This window comes from Podarcis gaigeae (assembly GCF_964106915.1).
Source record: "Podarcis gaigeae genome assembly, chromosome: 7".
Classification (NCBI taxonomy): Eukaryota; Metazoa; Chordata; class Lepidosauria; order Squamata; family Lacertidae; genus Podarcis; species Podarcis gaigeae.
In genome coordinates, this window is record NC_139683.1 from 47,364,948 (window position 1) to 47,388,903 (window position 23,956).

General features: G+C 40.8%; 1 protein-coding gene across 7 annotated transcripts in view; it reads right to left on the minus strand.

Moving 5' to 3' along the window:
- The window catches only part of DLGAP1 (DLG associated protein 1), a 287,890-nt gene that overhangs the window by 108,241 nt on the left and 155,693 nt on the right, over positions 1-23,956 (minus strand). For 6 of the 7 annotated variants that reach the window (XM_083748326.1, XM_083748327.1, XM_083748324.1 and 3 more), the window contains one exon: positions 546-1,568. In XM_083748326.1, coding sequence (XP_083604452.1) covers positions 546-1,502 — 957 coding nt within the window. In that variant the 5' untranslated portion in view covers positions 1,503-1,568. Of the gene's footprint in view, positions 1-545; positions 1,569-1,933; positions 2,061-23,956 lie in introns of those variants that run through there. The other variant, XM_083748325.1, reaches the window with a different exon arrangement.

Here is a 23,956-nt window from a genome sequence, read left to right on the forward strand (position 1 = left end):
AGGAATAACAGCTAGATACACCAATCTGGTCACTTGTAATTATTTCGTAAGGGTTTTCTGTATGTGACAAAAATGGATAGTAGGTTGGTTCACAGTGTACAAAACAGAATTGCATTACTAAATGTTCCAAGGGGCTCCAGTTTTCATCACAAAATAATAAAATGAAGGCAAATCCTAAGATTATAGAAGCTAATGAATGTCTGTTCTGGTAATATTAGGTTCATTGAGATTGTAATGCTAAATGAAAGCTTACTACCTCTAGCTCCCTTGTGACCCTGCTGTGCCTTATTGTATGTCTTGAGTGCCTTTTTAATCCCCCCCAATTATTCAGAAAGCTCTTGTTCTTTTCACATGTTAAGAAAGTGAACCAGTTCCTCATTGTATCCATTCTTTTTAACACTGACTCTTAGCAACCAAAATGCAGATTTATTCATAATTTGCATTAACTCCCACCTTCATCTCCCCATTTGGAGTCTCATCTCAGTGTAAGTCATATTTGGAACCAGAGGCAATGTAAGTAATGCAAGCAATAACACATACAGTACCTGAAGATACTGGCAAGACCGCTCTTGTTGACAAGTCTCTGATTTCACCACTGTCTGGTCCATGTTCATGGAAGCCTTTTGGTAAACCTCACGGGCTCTGCTCACCGTCAGCGTAGAGGACCAAGAGCTTTTTTTCATTAACTGAGCATCCAGATTTACTGGCAGGTTTGCACAAGTGGAACATTTGACATCATTATTGCTTCTGGAAGGCTTCACCGCATGTTCACTGAGAGTGTTGTAGGCTTCCATAAAGTACTGAGAAGCAGAACGGTCAGGGCACCTCCCCATAGTCATAACCCCACTTGGTCCATGGTAAATGCAAACATCATTGTCTAGGTTGTCATCCGAGCTCCACCATCCTGAAGCATTTGATCTGGATTTTCCTTCTGACCGCCGGTCTTTGCTCTTGCTACGTTTGCCATACCTCATAGTCTGTGTCTCCTCTGGGCTTGATTTGCCTCCATTGATGCTTCCTTTTGATGGGCCTTCGAGAGAATGAGACTTTGTGAAAAGCTTTTGAACAGAGTGAACCAAATGACGGATCCTTCCTGGACTATCGCTACGATGTTCTACAGCAGTCCTTTTGTACTGTAAAGTATGGTAGCCATCTCGATTTATAGGAAGCTGCCTTTCAAACTGGTCCAAAAGATTGGCAGGAATGCGATTACTTTTACTGGCTGTTCCGTGAGGCACCAAAGCACACTCATCTTTAAGCTCGTTATGGGAATTGTAATGTCTCCGAGGGAAGGTGCTGCTAGCAATCTGATCGTTGTAGGGAACCACGCATTCTCCCTGAAAAGAGTTCCTCTGAGTATAGTAAGAGTGATCTGCAGGATGATGTTCCACAGGATTTAACAAATATGGCTTCCTGTCAGAGTGATGTACCAGAGAGTCACATGCTGGTTCACAGGCAACCCCATGATGGTGGCTGCGGCTGCTAGATAATCCTTTCATCATTGAAGTGAAAAATTTCCCAGAGTCATCTGAATATGCTTATGTTACTGAAAGATCATCATGAAAGACCTAGAAAAATGGAGAATAAAAAAATGTGAAATGGTTTGGTAATGCACATTTGGTTTTGGGTTATTATAATTGTTGCTACTGTACTACAGAATGGCTGGCTCCAGACTAAGTCACACATAGTTCCTGTTGAAATCAATGAGACTTATGTTAGTCATAACTAACTTTTCACATAAATTTCAGTGGAACTTAACTGCAACTAACGTAATCTGACCTACCCATTGAATGCTGTGTTCTGCTTCAGTTAGTAGGTAAGGTAGAAACAGTCCAAATAAATACAAAGTCATGCCACAACTGGATACAACGTGTTAAAAATGTATATTCTTGGGATTTAGTCATAAGTCATACATATATTTTGAGATGGTCACCTTTGGAGCCGAGTGGGAATGGATGGGCGGGCAGGAGCTCCTAACAAACAGCATCTGCAGAGCACGTTTTTGAACCCCTTGAAATGCCTGTTACACTAAGTTGTCACCCTTACTACAAAGCTATGTCTTTGTTATAGTTTAATCACTAAAGCACAATCTCCTAATAGAAATTTGGGGACTGACAACAAATGGCAATGCTGTCCTGATGTCTCCTTCCTGCTTCCTCCTGCTAACCCTAGCCTAGGGAGCTAATTCCTATGAAGCCATAGGCATACTTGAATTGAACTCTGGGTCAACACATGAACCTAGCGGCTGCGTAACAAACATTGGTACTATGGTGACTAGCTGAGAGAGTCACAACAGTTCCTGACTTCCAAGGTAGCACCAGAAGCTTGTGACTCTTTGGCTACATGGAATTCTGACTTCTGCCACAGGTCACAGTAGAGTTAGAGGTTGTTGTTAGGCTGTGGGATGTCTAGACCCTAGGAGTGTCTGGTGCCAGGAGGATTATAGCACAGTGCAGTGTATCAGGTTTGCAGATCACAAAGGCACTATACAGAGAAAACTGAACACACTGAAGTCTCATTGAACATCTAGTTCAACCTTTAAATCTTATGGGATAAAATGGGACTGAACCAAGACCGCACAGTGATATTTCCAAACAGTCTGTTATTTGCTTCTGAATTTTTTTATTTACTTACTCCTAAATTTTATATTTTCTCATGATAGCAACATATGCCTTGGTATATTTATTTGGAAATAAGGTCCACTGAAATTGGAATTGAAGGTAAATATATCTAAGACTAGAACATCATTAACTTACAGAAAGAAGTATGTCTCAGGAGCTAAAATATAACCAACTTGAAATTATTTTTCCAGTCTTTAATGCCTTAATAACTGTAGAACGTGTGGTTCTCTGCTTTTTACAAGACATATTGCCAAATAAGCTAAAAACAAGTATTTTATTTTACAGTGAATAGCATTTGGAACATACAATCAAGTTGAACTCAATGCTTTATCCAAATAAATACCACAGAATTGTATAGAATTGCAGAGCTGGAGGAGACCCTGAGGGTCATCTAGTCCAAGGATGGCCCGAAACGCTTAAGAAACATTATAAGCTGCCATAGCAATGCGTCAGGTTTTGCCATATACAGAGTACTTAGTGTTTCCGGCAGCGTTGAAAATATTTTACAACTTTACGAGTTCTTCTGGAAACATGGGGCTAGATTCAGCTCCCCCATTCTGCGAGCAGAAGCCATTGCAAGGGTTTCTGCTAGCAAAACAGGGCTCCCCCTGCTTTGTTTTTCCCAAAGCCACTTTGGAAGGTTAGGAGAACCCCCAGGAGAGTGCATGGGTGGAAGAGAGGGCAGATTGATCCATTGAGCAAGCAGAAGTGGTGGCACTGACAGAATGAATTCCACACATTCCACATTATGCAGAGGAATAGTTCTGATTCCAAGAGAAGTGGAATCTGAATCGTTTTGGCTGCAATCCTATAAACCCTTAGCTGAGAGTAAGTCCCATTGAACTCAGTGGGGTTTAATTATGAATAGTCATGCAAAAGATAGCACTGTTAATTTTTTCATAGCTGTACTGTCAAGGCTAGTCCCATTCTGTTCAGTTTTTTGGTTCCGGGTCCAAATGTATGAACTGCTAACAAGGCATGGGGGTCTGTCTTTTCCTTTTGCAAAGCACTACAGAATATGCTTATGATTTAGAATACAAGTAGTTCCATTGACTTCTAGCTCAGCATGTTGTAGGATCACTTTAGCTAATGATAAATTAATCCTTAACAGAGAGTGTCACTAAGATTGCAGACACTGCAGGAGCCGTCTTCTAACACACAATTAATCTGAGTCACATCCAAACACCACTTCAAGGTCTGTAAGTACTGAAGCAGCACTAGGTCTCTGAGACATGCCAGCACACTTAGAGCAATGTTTAATCAATTCAGCATACAGCTACCATGACAGCAGTCCTTTAAAAAAAAAAAAAAAAGGAAAAAGGGGGGGAAGCACTGAAATGATTCATGAAAATGGTGGATTGTAATAACTGAACTCCTACTGATTTGACATGCACACAGATTGATCTTTATGAAAATGCCAGACCAAAAGGGCCTTTATAATCAATATTTTTGGTATAAGAATAGTTATATGTATATGCGTTTGCTATTGCCTGATTTTGTTTGCTCTTCAGTGTTAATATCTAGTGCTCCTTTGGAGGAACGACATAATTCCAAAAAATACAGGCCACTCAGGCCACTTTGGTACCTGTATTCTGTGAGCCCTTACCATGTCCTCAGAGGAAAACCTGAATAACCTTCCAGTTTCCTTGTGGCACAGATTTCATGCAAGATGTAGGTGAAGGTCTGACATTCATTCAGGACCACATTTTGGAAAGGGCTGCAAGACCACCCAAAGTACTTTGAAGTTACTGTGAACATGATTTTCCTGTCATTATGCAAAGAACAGATGAACAGCTAAATATATAATCGATTCACTTACAAAACATGAGCTAAAGACAGCCCACACAGCTCAGTGTGAATGAGATTGGGGAAAGATTTAACCTGACTATGCTACAGGAAATAATGTGCTGCACTGCTGCTTGATCTATTCCGCCAGATTATGGCCAGCCCCATTCAGACAAAAAACAAAACAGAAGGCATGTGATATTGCAGAGGTTTTAAACCTTTTTAAATCCACGGCTCCCTTAACTAACTACATTCTTTCTGCAGCACCCCTTGCCCTCAGAGCTGAGAGCCTCTCACCCTTTCCCCAACACCCTCCCTTGTGAAGTGTTCCTCAGCCTCCTCTCCTTTCCCCTCTCCTTGGGAGTTCTCTGGGCAGCTGCTGCTACCACCCCTGGTCTCCAAGTGGTCCCCTCTGCCCCAAAGAGAGGTGCCTCTCTGAGACACCATTCGCCAGCAGAGCTTAGAGCCAGGGCTGCTGCAATTAACAGCTGTGCAAGCCTTTGGGAGGCAGAGATGTGAGAGGGCATCAGAGGAGGGAGGGAAGGAAAGAGGGACAGAGGCCAGTGTTGTCATTCAAGGCATCTCAGGGTGCCACGCACACTGGTTGAAAACCACTGCAATATGGTGATGGGCCATAGCTCAGCTGTAGAGCACATGCTAGGCATGTGGAAGGTTCTGAAATCTCCCGGTAGGACTTTTAAAGACCCCTGGCCTCCAGTTCCTGATAGCTGCTGCCAGTCATTGTAGACAGGATTCAGCTAGATGAACCGATGCTATACAGCAACTTCCTATGCTATTCTATCACATTAATACTGTCACAGAAAGGGGGCACAGACTGCCTATAAAAAGTAACATAATCATTACAATGCAGAACATTACATAATTTTGGATAATTTCCTTCTGTGCAGTGCATAACAAAAAGGTACGTTCAGTACAGAGGCAACATGCAGCCTGTGCCTGATGACATACTGTATTCCATGCATTCAAAGCTATTTGGTTTCTGAACTGTGTATGTACACACACACACACACACACACACACACACACAATTTATATTTTATTGAAAATTTTCAGTGAAGAAATAAAACGAAAGACATTTTAAAAAAAGAATACCCCAAAGAAAAAGGTGCTTGAAACTGTAATACAATACAATATATAAGTACAGGGCTTTTTTTCAGTCGGAGCTCACGGCAACTCAGTTCTGGCCCCTCTCAAGTGGGCACCATTGCCATTCAAAGAAAACAAGGGTGAGTTCCGGCAGCTCTTTTCCTAGAAACATAGCACTGTATAGGTATATATTAAATGCTATTATTACGGTGATATATAATTATTAACAAGTCATCATGATTTTTATAAATGCATTCCTATATTTATCCATACACAATCTGTTTCTAAAAGCAACCCGATCCTATGTTGTAAGAGTTGTTACATGGGCAACCCAGTCAGATGGCCAGTGTATTATTGTTGTTGTTGTTGTTGTTGTTGTTGTTATTAGTCCATGGATCAAAGGGGACCATAGTATTATCTTTCCAGTGAATCAGTAACAGTCTTTTGGCAGAAGTAAAGGCGTGAAGAGTCCATCTACGCTGACCAGCTGTCAAGCCAATTGGGATTTTCCTGGCACAGCAACGTTGGCTCAGGTGCCTTCCTCTCTACAGCAAGAGGGCACCTTGCAGGCAGAAGGAGCTCCTGTCCTGATTTCTGCTGCTCTGCATAATCACCTTGGTAATGGCAGGAAGCTGTACTACTACAGCTTGTCAGCCCAGCTGTGGGGAACAAATAAGGCCCTACTGACCTCATGCAGCTGCTGGATTCCTGTTTCAGCCCAGGCCATGTGTTTGCCAGCACTGGACCTTGTCACTTGCTTCTGGAACTTTGGTTGCTGCTTTAGGACCTTGATGTCTTTGATGACGTTTCCTGCCTCTGGCACCTTGGCTACTACCACTAAAACATGACCTGTGAACGCCTGCACTACTCACTTCTAGCAGTTGTACTGACAACCAATACCCCCAAGGGCCCTGATAAATCATCACTCAGGAGAGTGACTTAACTGGGTCCTGCTACATATTAGCAAGGATTCAGCCTCTTTCACAAGTGGAAAGCAGTTTTGCATGCTGGCCGGTGTCTTGGAATGTTTCTCTAGAGAGGGCCATTGACTTCACAGGGTACTTTTCAGGGTCTTCCATAGGAAAGGAGAGCCGAACAATTTTCTGAACATGGATGCAACACAACTTGTGGCACTTTGGATTGTTTGCAGGAATGCTTTTGAAACAATCAACACAGCCACTGCATGTAGACAGGTCTTCCTTCCACCATCCTCTTCCCCTATCTAAATCTACAGTATTATCATTTCAAAAACTTAAAAGAGTTATGTCTAAAGCCAAAGCCTTTCTGTGTGTATTTTATTGCCAGCTGCTTAATCAGAAAACCCCTTAATTTGTCTGAGCACAACGATTTTCCAGAACAAACAATATTCCTCTCTCCCCCCAGTACTGTTTGTACGTCCTCTTTATGTTTGCTTTTCAGGAAAATTCCAATTAAATGTACACTGCATAAATTCATGTACATGAAAAGGAGGAAAATATGAAATACGTTTATGGAAACTAACTTTGTCCTAGAGCCGGGTGTCACTTTTTGTTAGGTAACAAAGAGTGCTGCATAACATATGACTCATATGTCACATCAAAATGATTGGTATTCAAAGCTTGGAAAGCTTTCAATGAAATAGATCACTTATGGAAATAATAGAAACTGTGAATAATTTAGAATAATGAATAAGAAATTTTCTTGTGATCTATTTGTGAATGAAAAAGGGAAACATTCATTGATCAAATAATTTGCTTTAAAAATCATTTTATTTTTATCTTCACTACCACCACTACTACTGACACCTGGCCATTTCATCAGACCACCTGAACTGTTTCCATCCCAACTGGTCATTATAAGAATAGTGACTTTAAGAACTGGCGCCTGAGCTTTCTTTCTTCCTCTTCCCTCCCTATCCCTTTCCCCTTGTAAGCCCAAGGGCAGGGACTGCCTTATTACAGATGACTGTCAAAGGGCTCTTGCAGCAGAAGAGCTGAAGAGCAAATGAAAACTATCTATATAAACAATACATACAGCTACAATTCCGCTAATGTAGGACAGTGGACAAACTAGCCCCCTGGACTGCCTGTCTGGACTTTACATAAAAATAATATCCTCCATTGTTCAGTTCATTAATTACTGCTTAATTAAGGAAATATCATTAATAAAATTAGTGGGATAATTGGGAAACACAGTTTTAGCAAATAAAGAGGAACAGCATTATGAGGGGTTTTTTTTGGGGGGTGGGGGGTTAAAATCTAATCGAGCCTTCTGTTTCCTGGAAATAGCCAAACTAGCTTTCTGGTGAAGTGATGGGGGATTATGGTACTTGGTGCGAGATGGCAAATGGATGGGGCACTGTCCCTCAGTGATGTGACCTAGAAGTAAAGTTGGAAGATGGAGTAAGAGCAATGCTTGAGAGCAACATTTGAGTTCTGTTTGAATTCCAGGCTTTGGCTCTGGGAGAAACATGACCCTTCTGGGGTGTTAATGCTGTAAACCCCTCCATTGTAGGCTCATGTTGCACATGTGTGTAAACAAACCATATATCATAAGACACCACATTGTGGTGAAACCCGAACCCTGGGTAAATGCCCGGAAGCCCAGGAATATTTGCTTTGTGTAGTTTGATAGAATGATGGAGTATAGATTAAATAACAAAAGCAATGTATATTTTTAACTGTCTGGGTGGATTCTACTGTAGTTCTATCTCACCACACATATCCTGCCTCTCTGGATGTAAAAATGTAACAGGAGAGTCCTGGTACTCTCTCTAAGTCAATTGGTGGTGGAAGAATGAATTTTAAAGGATGCCTGGGCTTAGCAGGGTAGCTCAGCGATTGACCTGAATGACCCCCTAGAGACAGGCCCAAGGGGACCCCAGAAACTTCACAGCCCCACTGATACCAATGGGACTATACCAAAGGTATAGTTTATTTTCTCCAGCTTGCCTCTGCTGAGTGAGATCATCCTTGACGATGATCTGAGCAATAAGGAGCCAATTGCTACCTTAAAAAGACTGGAAAATGTGTCAGATGCTACTTCTGTGTAAATTCTTTTTTGCTTCACAAGATCAAAGTAAAATTAGACCTAGATACAGATTATATTCAAGGATGTTCTGCTGGGGATAGTGAAAATAATAATGCCCTAGAAAAGAATTACAGCTATATATTGCAAGTAATGAATTTATTAACTCTTCACCAAGAGCTGCTTCAAGTTCCAGATCAAATTACCCAATCATGTTTGAGTCCAGCCCTTCCAATTTAGGGAGGCAGATGCAGGGCTATTTACCATCTCCTATTACAGGCAATACAGCTATACAGTTAATGCAAGAAATGCTATTAAGAACACTTCAACAAATTCGTTTTCAGCAGAATCTGAAGCAGATAGCTCTTATCAGCAGGCAAGTAGACGAGAGTTGTTTTTTTTAAAATTTAAGATCTCCTTAAGTTGACCATTAGGTCCAGTCGTGACTGACTCTGGGGTTGCGGCGCTCATCTCACTTTATTGGCTGAGGGAGCCAGTGTACAGCTTCCGGGTCATGTGGCCAGCATGACTAAGCCGCTTCTGGTGAACCAGAGCAGCACACGGAGACGCCGTTTACCTTCCCGCCGGAGCGGTACCTATTTATCTACTTGCACTTTGACGTGCTTCTGAACTGCTAGGTTGGCAGGAGCAGGGACTGAGCAACGGGAGCTCACTCCGTTGGGGGGATTCGAACCGCCAACCTTCTGATCGGCAAGCCCTAGGCTCTGTGGTTTAACCCACAGCGCCACCCGCGTCCCTCTTAAGTTTTAGCTTACCCCATCTTAAAAGTTCTAGGGCAAGTAAGAGCACTTCAAGCGGCATAGTCTTGGTGCAATGTGACATACAGCATAATCCAGCAACTGTTTCTCACATGTTATGTTAAGTCAGCTAAGTTATGTTAAAATGGGCAGGTGAGAAGCGAAATGTTCCAGGCCTTTCCCCAACTCTACTCCACATTCATATACACTTCTCCAACGATCACCCCCCAAAGGATAAAACAAACATCATTAGCTATACTCCCTGCTAGTCATAGAATCAAAGAATTGTAGAGTTGGAAGGGATCCCAAGGGACATCTAGTCCAACCCCTTGCAATGCAGGAATTCACCAATAAAAACACCGCAATGGGTGAAGAATGGCCCATTTCTCCAAATTTGCCCTTATCTAATTTCCCACTATTTTAAGACAGAAATCATATTGCTCAATTACTACCACTACACACACACACACACACACACACACACACACACACACACACACAATTAAGGGTGAATTAGGTAGTGCCAAACACATGGGAGGGGGGTTTCCTTAGTGGTAAAAGTGTGGACAGGAATTACACATTACACCACACAGTCCACAAGTGCAGTACTTCACTTTCCCCCATATATATGAATGACAATCATTAAACGGTATTATATAAAATAAAGGTATGCATTAAGGAACATAATGGGACAGGATTATAATCATGGCATGCCCCTGATTTTATCTAATGCCCAGAGCAAGAAACATATTTTACTCCCTCTCAGTTGTGTGTCAGACTGCAACCTATTTATTACTCTGCCCCATAAAACTTGGTAGGAATAACTGAAACCTTAGAGTCACAGTGCTGTGAATGTCCAGAGTGAGGAATTAACTCTATATCGCCAAAAGTACACTTACAAGTTAGGAAAAGTCATGTCTATCTGTCCTCAGCTTTAAATAGCTGATGTATTCTTATTTAAGATCTGTTTGATTCCTGTTGTATCATGCTTTCCCATCCCTCTTCTTATTGCTGCTTTTTTGGGCTCACTTTTAATTTATTGTTTTAGTAGATCGGTTCCTTGCGGTAGCAACGCCTTGCATCTCATGGGACATTTCTCACCTGGGAAGTTTTATACTGAAAAGTAGGATATAAATCTGTTGAACAAACACATAATAAGTAATATACTGCAATCAACCCTGGTTGATTGTAAATCCCCACAAATGCTGAAGTTTACAAACTGATCTAGCAGGTATTTCTCTAGAAGTAAAGACGATGCAGTAAAGACAGCAGCATTCAGCTTAATATGAAAAGACAATGAGTCAAATTATTTTGAAAATATTCCATTAGCTATTTTTTTAAAAAATAAAATGCCTTGCAAGAGCTTTCTCTAGGTCTATATCTTTCTCTCCATCATCTCTGGAGCAGTTACTATGGTCTTTAATGTCTTGTCGACCTGGTCATGATCAATGGCACAAATCTATCTTTAATAAAGAAGCCGATCTTCTAATCTTTCTTCCTGTCACCAGTGCCACTGAACCTCAGAAGCTTCTGAGTATTCTTTACACCTGACTTATCTAGAGGGTTTATTTATGTTTCTCATGTTTCTTTTGTAACCTGCAGTACAGAATATTGGAGAGAGCAGGAAAGGAGATAAAGCCATTTATTACTTTCCAACAAGCTCAACTTTAAACAACATTTGCCATAGGTTTTCATTCCAGGAATATTTACTGGAGGATTTTGTCTAGCTGCTAAATGATCCTCTCCATCTTTCATCAGGATTTGAAAGTTACTCTGCTAGTTGAATATTACTGTTTTAGCAAAAGTCATCTAAGACTGGCAAATATAATTACTTCCACTGTAATAAAATGAAACCATTTTTATTGCCCAAGAGACTAGCAATAGTGAATAACAGCAGATGATAACAGGAGGCTGTTGAATATTTCATTTAACCCAAGACTGTTTATCAAAGCTGTCAGATGGATTTTAGGCAATATGCTCTCAACAATAGTACATTTGCATAGTTTTGGGATTCAAGGATTAGAACTACAGCAAAAAGTAGAAATTACTTCAGTCCCCCTCTCACATTCTTAATCAGGTGCCTAAATCTTGCTGCTTTACAGATCTTGTTAGTTTGAACCTGAATGTTATCATATTCAACCAGTCCTCCTTTTAAAATGTTGTATCATTGCACATGAAAAAAACATATTAAGGCAATAGTATAATAATTCATAGTCTTCAAACAATAAGGGTCCTTTTCACACTAGGACCCTTTGGTATGCAAGAAGCTGCTTCATACACTGTCAGAAAACGGGCCCAACTTAGTGATGCATGGATCTGCCAATTTCAGTTCTCTTAGTTTCTCAGTTTTCCATTCTTAAATTCAAATTTCCACATTTTTGCAGCAATTTGTGAATTATTATTTTTTAAATCCTCATAAAAACTCTTCGGCATTTTAGTGCAAATTTCTCTTAATACATTGACTAATGGACACATTTATGTAAGCAACTTCTGTTTAATGTAATGCATTTTGTATGTTATTTTCAATGATTATTGGGGACATTTTTGCCTAACATGCTAATTTTTGTAAACATCGCCTGGCCAATTGCAGAATTTGGGTAAGTGTGGTTCTCACATTGTTTAGAAAAGTACAAATTTGATAAATTTAGCTTTAATTTCTCCCCCATCCTTAGTCAACTTCACTTAGTGTCACTAAATGGGAGACGTTCCCCAGGGGTTCTCCCAGGCCTAACTGGAGATGCCAGGGATTGAACCCAGGACCTTGCACATGCTAAGCATGAGCTCTGTGTACTTTATCACTTCTGATAATTGCCTTTTTGCATCCAGCTCTCAGAAATGGAATTAGTACTGTGGTTCCATGCACATTTAATATAGCACTGTATTTCCCATAACAATTTCATAAAGCGTGTTCTCCCTAACAGAGAGCACGTGTTGCGGTTGGGGGAACAGGCCACTGTGTTATGACTAGGCAAATTTGGGAACCCAAACCTGTAAAGGGTTAATTGGGTTGCTGGGGATTTTTGAGTGTTGCCAATTCGGAGGAGGGGTCAGAATCTATAAATATAGGAGCCAGACGTTGGGAAGTCCTCTTGGCTGTTTTGCAATGGATCACCCGCCCCCCCTCCCTTTTATAGGGTGGTTCTTTGGTTCTCTTGACCTTGCTATGCCTGTCATGGGGTCGTTCGCCTTTGAGCGGGAGCCTGGTAGGAATTTTGCCATTTGGTTGATTGGCTGTTGCCATTTGGTTTTTGCCTACTGCGTAGCAAATCGTCACAACTTGTAAGGTTGGCGGTTAGGCCTTGGTTAATTGGTTCTTGGAGGGGTAAGTGCCTATCCCTCCAAATGATGCGGAAAGGGAATTCCGTTAAAGGAATCCAGGGGCTTGCCATTCTTTCGTCCTTGTCCGTGGTGCCGGACTTGGGCCGTGCAAGCCCCACCGGAACATGAGGGTGAGAAGTGTTGGACTGATTCCCGGCCTCATTTCTCTCCCAATACTTGTTTCCCATGCTGGCTTCCGGTGGTGTCCGGAAGGGACCAGCTCTGTCCTCTGGCTTCCGGTGGTGTCCGGAAGGGACCAGCTCTGTCCTTTGGGGGCAAGGACAGATAGTCAAACCAATGCCTAAGCAACCACTCACATTTTTTGTATTGAAATAAAGTTGTGGCCAAAATTATGCCAAAAACCTAAACAAAAATTGAAGTGTGAAGTGTGAATTTTTTGGGGGTGGCACTGTGGGACTCAACACGCAATGCCCATCTCCATGGATGAAGAAGAAGAAGAAGAAGAAGAGTTTGGATTTGATATCCCGCCTTTCACTCCCCTTCAGGAGTTTCAAAGCGGCTAACAACCTCCTTTCCCTTCCTCCCCCACAACACTCTGTGAGGTGAGTGGGGCTGAGAGACTTCAGAGAAGTGTGACTGGCCCAAGGTCACCCAGCAGCTGCATGTGGAGGAGCGGAGACACGAACCCGGTTCCCCAGATTATGTGACTGCCGCTCTTAACCACTACACCACACTGGCCTAAGCAGGTTTCCTTAGAAGTTAGTCCCATTTGGTTCAATACAGCTTACTCTTTAGAAATGGGCACTGAGGGTTGCAGCCTTCATTTAGCAAGTGGTCTTCCCATTTGGTTTGTTTTAAGGCAGCTTTTGCTTATACTGGCTTATCAGCCCTTTTGTTAGCTGTTTCTTAGACTAGTTCCCTTCTGGCCTGGTTTACGAAATTACTAATTTCCTGCAAACAGCCCCACAGAGAGCAGTGATGAAGCCCTACTGAACTCCATACTCATTTGCACCGGATAGTAATATCATTTATTTAATATATAAATTATCCCAAGGAGATTCACAATAAGAAATTACAATAAGATACATTTACATTAAAACCACATTGAAAACAAAAACACTTTAAAAATTCACAACCTCAAAACCACATCGGACAGCAGAATAAATGATGCAAATGAAGTGTTTAAAATATAGTTTCCTTTCCCATCGGAAGGCTGGTGGGAATCACCCATTCCCACCAGCCTTCTGAGTAATACCCCTCCCCACCTTCTCACTATATAGAAGGGTATGGAAACTTCTGTTTCAGTGTATCTGAAGAAGTGTGCATGCACACGAAAGCTCATACCAAGAACTGACTTAGTTGGTCTTTAAGGTGCTACTGGAAGGAATTTTTTTTGTTTTGACTTCAAAACACAGTTAAACTTAATAATGGTTTAAAGGTGTACATGCAGTATTCTAGGGCATGGGTTGAAAATAATGGGTGCTTCAATCTTCTCCCACTCTCACTGTTGTCACATGGCCAGGAATAAAGGCATGGTTTGGTTTGGCATTACATCCAAACCCAGGCTCATGGTTTGTGTGTTTGCAGGGACAGATGCACGCATAGATTGATGCTTTGCATTCTCTAGTTCTTCCACTTTGGGATAAAAATGTCAGACCCAAACAATTCTGGCTGGGTGGTAATCTTATATGAGACATGGTAGTTTAAAATTATGGAAATATGATGTTCTGTAGTAAAAATAAATAAATCTGTTCTAGTATAAGCATGCTGCTATTTCTCATTTGTTCCAGCTCAGTCCAGTGGAAATTAACATGAGCTTCTCAAGTGCACGCTAACCAATTTAGTGGAAAAAGGTTTATTGGAATTGACTAAATTATATATTTGCTATGGACATCAGATTCCTCATGATCCACCTTCCAAATCATTTTGCACAATTTACCATGTAAATCAGCGCAATTACATAGATACATAGCATTTCCCTGTTCTTAATCCAAGTAATTAGATTAAACAGTATAGAAACTCACTTGATTAAGGTTTTACCTACATGTGAATCCTACTAAACATTGTGGGCAACTCACCAGAGGTCTACTGATCCCTGTGATGCATGCAACATCTAGCTGAGATCTAAGTTGGCTATCATTAACGCTCTTGACATAAAACATGCAGCCTGCATTTTTTATTCAGCCACGTATTTTAAAGGCTCTACAACACACACTGTGAAAATGCACAAGTTAAACAACTATGAAAGAAGTAACCAAAAGTCACGTGTTGCTGAGCACTGACAATAGGACTTTTCACACAGGTTTCCACAAACCTGCTCAGCGGGTTATCAAGGTTATTCCTTTTTACAAGCGGGATGTTGAGTAGTGCATGGGCGCTCTCCCCCGGCTTCTCGTTTATGCTGCGGTTTGGACCAGATGAGAAAGCAGCAGGACTTTTTTCAAAGCAGCGGGAAACGTTCCTCCTGCTGTTTGCATTCTTTAAACTGCAGCACTAATACCAACTCCTCCCCCCAGCTGCAATATTATGCCATCACTAGAGGTATGAGGGAACACAGAATTATAAAATAAGTTACACTATACATCCGCCAACCTCCATTTTTCGTGTTTGAACAGGTAGAACAATACTGGCACCATAGTTATGCTGTTGCCAGGCCTGAAGAGTGGAATATCTTCAGAAATTGCTGGCACAAGGGATATTAGTTACACCCTGCTGTTGTTTAGCAGAGCTGGCCCAATGTATTTTTCTGCCTGAGGTGGAGCAACAAATGCATAGTACCCAAGGCCAGCCAAGTTATTTTAGCATATGAAGAGCTGCTTCCCCTCATGGCAGTAAAAATGATGGTGATGATGATAACAGCAAATAGCAATAATAATACCTAGGTTCTGCCGTTTCATGAACCCAAAATCAGTTGCCCCTCTCTTCCTGATGGTAGAAAGTAGAGAATAAGATGGCGCTGTCAATCATTCTTTAGAGAAAATGTTGCTATGGCATTTTGCAAAAGTGGCCATCTGTGTGTGGTTTTTAAAAAATAATTATTAAGCTTTCTTTTTCCCATGAATGAATTAAATCTTCATCACTATGGACTGCACACCACTAAACAAGTGTTCTTCATACATGCCAGTTGTTTCCATCATAATATACATCATCATTCTGTCTAATTACCCTTCTCTCTTCACCCATCAAATTGCAACTTTCAATAGAAATAAAACAGCTTCTTTTCTGCTTTTTGAATGAAGAATGAGCTCATGCTTAACAAAAATACTAGCCGGACATAACATAAATTTACTGCTCATCTGCTGTCAGTACTAGGAAGTATTTAAACAGATCCCGCTACTTTAACATCCTGTGAAACTGGGGAAAAGAAAGGTCTTCCTTCTGATTCGCACTTTCAACATACTTACTTGCTAATTCAGATTATAATTTTCTTTCTACATCTATAGTGTAGTCACCATCCATGTCTGGGAAAAGAGTATCATATGGTAATTCTGACTAATTGAAATAAGCCACTGTGGCTATTTTAATTATGGAAATTATACAATTGTAGAATGTATCAAAATTACAAAATATATTAAATTGCTGTGCAAAAGGTTACATTCATACGCTGAATAGATTTTAGATAATTGCCCTGTGCTTTATATAAAACTTCTGAGGAACTTATTCAAATCTGCTGCCCATTATTCTCGCAGAATTATTCCCAAACTATTTCTCTCCAGATGTTGTGAGGCTCCTGGCTCTCAGCATGGCCAGTGATGGGAAAATGGTACTCCAATAGTTTCTGGAGAGCACCAGGTTGGGGAAGGCTGTCTTAGAACAAATTCACCAATTGGGTATCCTCCAGATATTCTTGACTAGAACTCCTATCAGTGCCAAACCTAATCCTCTGTCCTCACCAGATACTTACAAAAAGCAATATTTCATTTTTTTTAAGAACAATTTTTTATTAACCGACCAATCACATCAAATCAAACCAAATTACATAAATTCCAAATTACACAGCCGAATTTTAAATTTTTGTTGGGGGTACCCATATTTCAAGTTCCGAAGGGATCCAATCAACTTCTTGCTTCTTACTGCTGTTTTAATGTCCACAAATCTAACCTTATGATGTTCACAGTACTATCCAGTCCTTTCTTATTATTTTTCCACATCTCTTGTTGTTATTTTCATATATTTTTCCTTTCTCTTTGTGACCTCTGATAGTCTCCGCAAGCTGGTTAGAACAGTTTGTAATCCTGCGTGGATATTTTTTTATTTTATCCAGTAGCCATATCCAGACGTTTTCCATATAACATCACTTCCATACATCAAAACAGTCTTAGCATCATTAATCTTCACCAATCTGCCTCCTTTCTCAAAACCTCTGAGGAGATTCACTAGGAATGCAGTCTGAAAACAAATCCATTCTTCCTCCCGGCTATAAATCCTTTGGCAAGATGGCGACTCTGAATTAATTGCTGCGCCATTCCCAAAAGCTCTTATTGCTTCTCAGTCTCCATAAAGCATACTTTTGGCTAAAGTTTATCTCCACACAGACCTTAATCATCCTGCTTGGGTCAGTTCAACCAACGGTTCTAATGAGGAGGGGTTCTTGTAAATCACATAGAAGGAAAGTAAAAAAGGTCCCCCCCCATTCAGTCCCGTTATTGTCAACATACCCCGCCTTTGGTGTATCTTCATCGTAAAATATTCCTGTTTCTCCAGCTCGTCATCTTCTTTCGCAGAAGTCACTTAAATTAGCAGACTTCACTCCCCTTCTTCACTTGAAATATGTGCATTTGCTTCTTTTGTAATTAATTATTCCAAATTGCTGCAGCTAGTGAGTGATCAGAGACAGCGTCCAGGAGAGCCGAGGTCCACATGGGGGCATTCTGCCTAGGGCCCTCGCCCCCTTCTTTCGAATTAGGGGGTGATTTATGGGCACAGCAGGCAAGGGCAGTGTTCCCCATTTCCTTGGGGCAACAAGGGAGGCTGCCTACTCCCATAACAGCCACTTAATTACCCCGTGTGGGTCGGAGAGATGGTGTTTCCAATGCCCCCCCTAGTGGCCCCCTCACAAAAAGCAATATTTCAGAAGAGCCTAGTATTGAATAGGTGGCTGTAGCATGGATGGTTCATAAAAAATATATTGTTTTACCTGTGGAAAACAACACTACATGCATTTGAAAGTAAGTCTTGCAGAGTCCCACTTCCTCCCAAGTACGTGGGTGCAGGATTGCAGCCAGGGATTGATAGCTTTATCGGTGATAATAGGTTTATAATGCAAGATCTTTATCAGTGGCTAAGAAAACAGTCTATTTATCTTTTTTCTTCTTCTCTGTGGACACTTATGAAAAGAGGGCCATGAGAAAAATGTACTTTTTAACTGTAAATTCTGCTATTTTTTTACTAGATATTACAGTATATATGCTAAATACAATGCAAGGAGGAAAGGCCTAAAGCTAAGAGTAAGGGCAGGGCTTTTTTCGGCCGGAACTCAGTTCTGACACCTCTCTGCTGGGCTCCATTGCCATTATAAGAGAACAAGGGTGGCATTCATGGTGAGTTCTGGCACCTCTTTTTCTAGAAAAACAGCACTGCCAAACTGATGAAGTTGTAGCAAGCTTGTGGTCGGGGAGGTTTAGCAACAGCAAACAATACAGAAGATGTTGCAAGATAAGGTTTCAGTAGGGATTTATTTACAGGAAACAAAGTGTCTAGGAGAAGCAAGACAAAAATGGGGCGGATAACAACGGAATGACAGAAGTACACAAAGGGATCCCACTGCATTTGTCACAGATGCTGAAAGAAATCAGGTTTACTAGGTATTGAAAAACCCTTCAAAATATAATAAAATAAAAACTGGCAAGATTTTAAGCATTCATACTTACTGATGCGTATCCAGGGTATCTCTATTTGGACACAAATGGATAAAGGGTGTGAATGTCAGTACAGTGGTACCTCTGGTTGCGAACAGGATCCGTTCCAGAGGCCTGTTCGCAACCTGAAAAGAATGCAACCTGCATCTGCGCGTACATGGGTCGTGATTCGCCGCTTCTGTGCATGCACGTGATGTCATTTTGCGTGTCTGCACATGCGGCGAAACCTGGAAGTAACCCTTTCCAGTATTTCTGGGTCGCCGTGGGATGCAACCGGAAAACGCGCAACTTGAAGCAAGCGTAACATGAGGTATGACTGTATTTCATCAGCATAAAACCATGTGAAACCCACACAAAATTTCATACTGTGATCAGTGCCTGTTCAATACCAAAAAACCTCATCAATGCTGAAATGAAGTGAGACAGAGCACTTTGCAGGATCTGGAACAGACGGAAGGAGATTTCTTTCCCCCAGTGCTTACTTTACATGGCAAATTCTGACCCCCCACAATTGTTATCAAAAGTGTAGCAGTTTAAAATAGAGCACAAAAATCTAAAGAACATAATTTTGAAATGGAAGCTAAAGATGTCACCATGACATCTGTATTTCACCACAGTCATCCCTCTTTCTTTTTTTAACGTCTCTGCAGTGACTCTTTCAAATATCACCGAATGAGTTTCAGCTGAACTGATCTGGAATTATTTTTTAAAAAATAAAAATATTTATAGACCGCACCTCATATAGAAAAACTCAGGGTCCTATACAATATTTACAAAATTACAAAAGAGATAAAATGCCATTAAAAACAATACTGATCACAAAAATGACTGCCTTATCTTAAAAAGTTTAAACCACTAAATAGGCCTGTAGGCACACAAAAAAAGAGTCCAAGAAATGGCTGGAGGTTAGGAAACCTGCTAAGTTTCTGCTGGGGGAGTATTCCACAGCATTGGATTGGGGCACTAAATGCCCAACTTTAAGGCAATTTGCTTTCTGAAACACAGGAGAAAACTAACAGCACCCCCTCCAGATCTGTATGGTTTTATATCATTTGAAACAACATGTTCTAGTTTAAATATGGATAATAATAATAATAATTTATTATTTATACCCCGCCCATCTGGCTGAGTTTCCCCCAGCCACTCTGGTCTGCCTAATTACACTAGAACAGGGGGAGCCAATGAAATGTCCTCCAACTGTTGTGGACTCCAGCTTCTATTAGCCCCAGCCAGCATGGCCAATGGTCAGGGATGATGGAAGTTACAGTCCCAATAGGGCACCACATTGACTACTCAGCTAACACAGACTTGATAGGTATGTTTGGATGATCAAATCATGGCTTAATATAAGTTAATATATGACCAAGCCCATTTGCATTTACCTTTGCATGAGCTAGAAAACAAACAAGACATCTTTCATTAACTATAGTTTGAAGCTGCTTTTTATATCTTCTTGGCTTGCTCTAAAGCTATTAGCCATGACTTCTTTTCTTGGAAAAAATGGGAAATTAAAAGTTAATGGAATACTTCTGCTGGTTTGTTTGCTGGCTTATGAAATGAGAAGAGCCAAGGTGCTGTGTGCACAGGCAAAAGAGTAATTAGTAGAATAATAGTAATAATAATAATAATAATACTTTTTTATTTGTATCCCACCCTCCCTGGCCAAAGCCGGGCTCAGAGTGGCTAACAACAGGTTAAAAATAGCACAGTGTACATAAAATCGCACAAACAATTAACATTTGAATGCAGTTAATTTTGCCCCATTTCCGAACTATGGACATGAGATCAGGGATGCCACATGAGCTTGGCATTTTCTTCATCCCATGAAAGCCCCTCCTTCCATTCTAAAACTCAATACTTTTAAAACAATATTTATTACATTCAGCCATGTAGAATTAAACAATTACATAACACCACATTAAGTCACGGGGAACCATTTGCACCCTTTAACTTAAATTTACATTCAAGTCAATGTAATGCAGCCTATGTAATAGTGAATGAAAGCAACGAATGCAAATAAAGCCCACAGTTGCAAAAATTAATATACCAATGTCCCAGGCACTTTGAGAGCTTAGTGCTCTGCTCTAAGAGAGGATTGGGAGGGCCAGAAAGAGTGTGGCAAAGCCGCAGAGATGCACAATCAGCAGCAAGATATAAAGATAGCTGCCGGTGTGTCTGATGCAGGTCTCAGGGAGGAATAGTGAAGGTTTTGAGGAGTTTACAACCTGTAAGTTTGCCTATTTTGTTTGTCTGCTTCCTTCAAGAATCTTCTGAAATTAAACAGCTTGCCTGATTCCAACATGTAATGAATTCTGTGTTTGTTTTTGGAGGTTCTGCACTAATTTAGAAAATTTAGGGAAAGTGGTAAAGGAATGTTCAAGTGCTTTCCATTTGCAGCTCATGAGACTGCAATACCATGCAGCTACAACCATGTATAATGGAGACACAAAATGAGATGAAGAATGTGGATCAGGGAGATGGGGCAAAGTACAGTATTAAAAATTTATTAAAAATACTTTCTTCAGCAGCAAAGGACCAACTTATAGTGATCTGGTCACAGCATACTATTGTTGTTTGTTGTTTTCATTATTATTATTACTAATATTGATGTTATTATTTATTGATTGCCTTCTATACAAGCCCCCCCCCGGGGTGCTTTGAATAGCTGTCTGTGGTGAACGTGAGTAGTTGCAAATGATCTCCTTGTGCAGGGACTCTTCAACTTGCCTAAACAAGAAGGGCTTTTAAAAAAATAAATACATTTTGAGATGTGTGTTAAATTGGTCTGGGAAATGATCCAGTTTTGGGGATGATCTCAGATAATTTCCTGGTTAATCTGCAGCAAGTAGGAGGAAAATTCACCCATTCTAGTCAGAGCAGCAGCTGCAGTTACTTGCAGACATACCTTAACAACTACCATGACCTATGTGTACCATCAGCAGTTACATCCAAGAGATGTAACTGCCCTTTCACAAACACACACTAAACTTCACACAATACATCAGAAGCTAAAAACAATATAGATGAGACCAGCCACTCACTGTACTCCTAATCCCTAAGGGGAAAATGTTATAGGAGAAGAACAGTCAAAGTCCTGTAGTTGAAACAGTTTTTCACATCTGTGGAAGACTACTTGGTTCTTATTTTTAAATGCAACATAAAACGTCTTCAAGCCAGGTAACTCAAATTATACTGGACAGCATGAAGCAAGGGAACAAACACAGTATCTAGCCCACCAGCATAATGTATTTTTCCACCCCACTCCTTGACAATACCCAATGCCACCCAAATATTGTAAGTATATTATATGACCTGTGATGCTTTACTGTCATTGTTACTTCTTAATGCAGACAAATGCATCTGTGCAAATGCTTACAACTGCGGCATGATCAATGGTTATTACTTATGATGGCTGTATTACCTCTAGGATCAGAGGCAATATGCTTCTGAATACTAGAGCTGGGGACTGCAAGCAGGAGAGTGCTGCTGTGCCCATGTCCTGTTAGTGGGCTTCCCATAGACATCTGGCTGGCCACAGTGAGAACAGAATGCTGGACCAGGTTAGTCTGCTGGTCTTATATTTTTATGCTCGAGTACTGACTGTCTCGCCAGAGTAGTGCATGCTCTGGTTATCTCTTGCTTGGATTACTGCAACGTACTCTACGTGGGGCTACCTTTGAAGCTGACCTGGAAACTACAACTAACCCAGAATGCGGCAGCTAGACTGGTGAAGGGGAGTGCCTGCTGAGACCACATAACACTGGTTCTGAAAGACCTACATTGGCTCCCAGTACGTTTCTGAGCACAATTCAAAGTGTAGGTGCTGACCTTTAAAGCCCTAAACGGCCTCAGCCCAGTATACCTGAAGGAGCGTCTCCACCCCATCATTCTGCCCGGACACTGAGATCCAGCGCCAAAGGCCTTCTAGTGGTTCCTTCACAACAAGAAGTTAAGTTACAGGGAACCAGGCAGAGGCCCTTCTCGGTAGTGGCACCCACCCTGTGGAACACCCTCCCATTTAGAAGACATCTGAAGGCAGCCCTGTTTAGGGAAGTTTTTAACAGCTGATGTTTTAATGTATTTCTAATCTTTTGTTGGAATCCACCCAGAGTGGCTGGAGAAACGTATATAATAAATTATTATTATTATTATTATTATTATTATTATTATTATTATTATTATTATTATTATTATTATTATTATTATACTAGTGGCAAATGCCACAAAATGTTCTTTTGCTATATTTCTTCAGGAAGCCTACTACCTCCTCCTCATGATTCTATAGCATACTTTTACCTCCTTGAATTGTCAACATGTCAACACACTGTGAATCTCTATTTTGTTCCTATTGAAAAATACAGCAATATAGCAGTATTATATGACATGCAACACAAGAACTTTCCTAACCCGTGATAAAAAAGTGACACACATAAAGTCACTTGGGGGAAAAGTGAATGAGGAAGAAAAACAGGCAAACTGATTAAAGCAGTTGAAAATTACCTTTCTTAATTTTTGCATGAAGCTGTTATAATGTGCAAAGACAACTTGAGTAAGAATCTTTGGGGGTGGAAACAAATTGCAGAAAATGTTTAGAGCCATATATGCAATTTCTAAATCATTCTAATGAGCAGCCTCATATTTTATAAACCTTTGCTCTCTTGATGAAGAATTCAGGCTGCATTATACTTTAAAGGAGGCAAGCAAAACAGCCTCTCGAGGCAACAGATGAATAAAAGATGATGTTTTCCCAAGGGAGAAGCATTAAGCACTTTATAGCACAACAAAACTGAGAAACCCCAAGCAAGGAAGGGGGACACAGCTGGAATTCAGCAGGGAGGAGACTGATATTAGTTTTGGCATCTGCATTATTTTAATTCCCATTGGGCTGCAAGCAGATCCATAGCATTTTATTGAAGGCAAACAAGGCAGGGCTGCATAGCTTCAACCAACCCCTCTCCCCAAAAAAGTCCATGGTTCGTCCCACAGACTCAAAGTTGGTTTGTCATCAAGCATACACACAACAGGAATCATTAGCCAATGCTTGACAACTGTATATAATACTGATGGTCCTCAATATTGTTATAGATCTAGGGTACCAGAGCCTGGTAGAAATCAATAAATGGTAGTATTTAGATAATATTTGGGATATGAAGGGAAATACAAGCTGTGGCAGACAGGAAATTTCTGGGTTATCTTATGCAAACCAGCCTGGTCAGTTTGGCTAAGCGCAAAGCCGTTAAGGAACAATGGAGAAGCAGGCACTGAGCCATTAATGTTCAGCTCTGAGGAGTGGACACAGAGAGGAGAACTGGCATGTTGCCAAGGTGGTGTGTGTGTGTGTGTGTGTGTGTGTGTGTGATGATGCCACAGGAACAGAAGTAAAACTTTGGAAAGAGAGACACTGCAAAGAAATCTACTCTTCCTTACTCCCTGTTGTTCAAACACAATTCAATTGATTCTGGCTTCTAAATTTAGAACACAGTGAGCTCAGTGATTTTTATGAAAGCAAATGAATGCATAATCATAATCAGGTACACGCAAA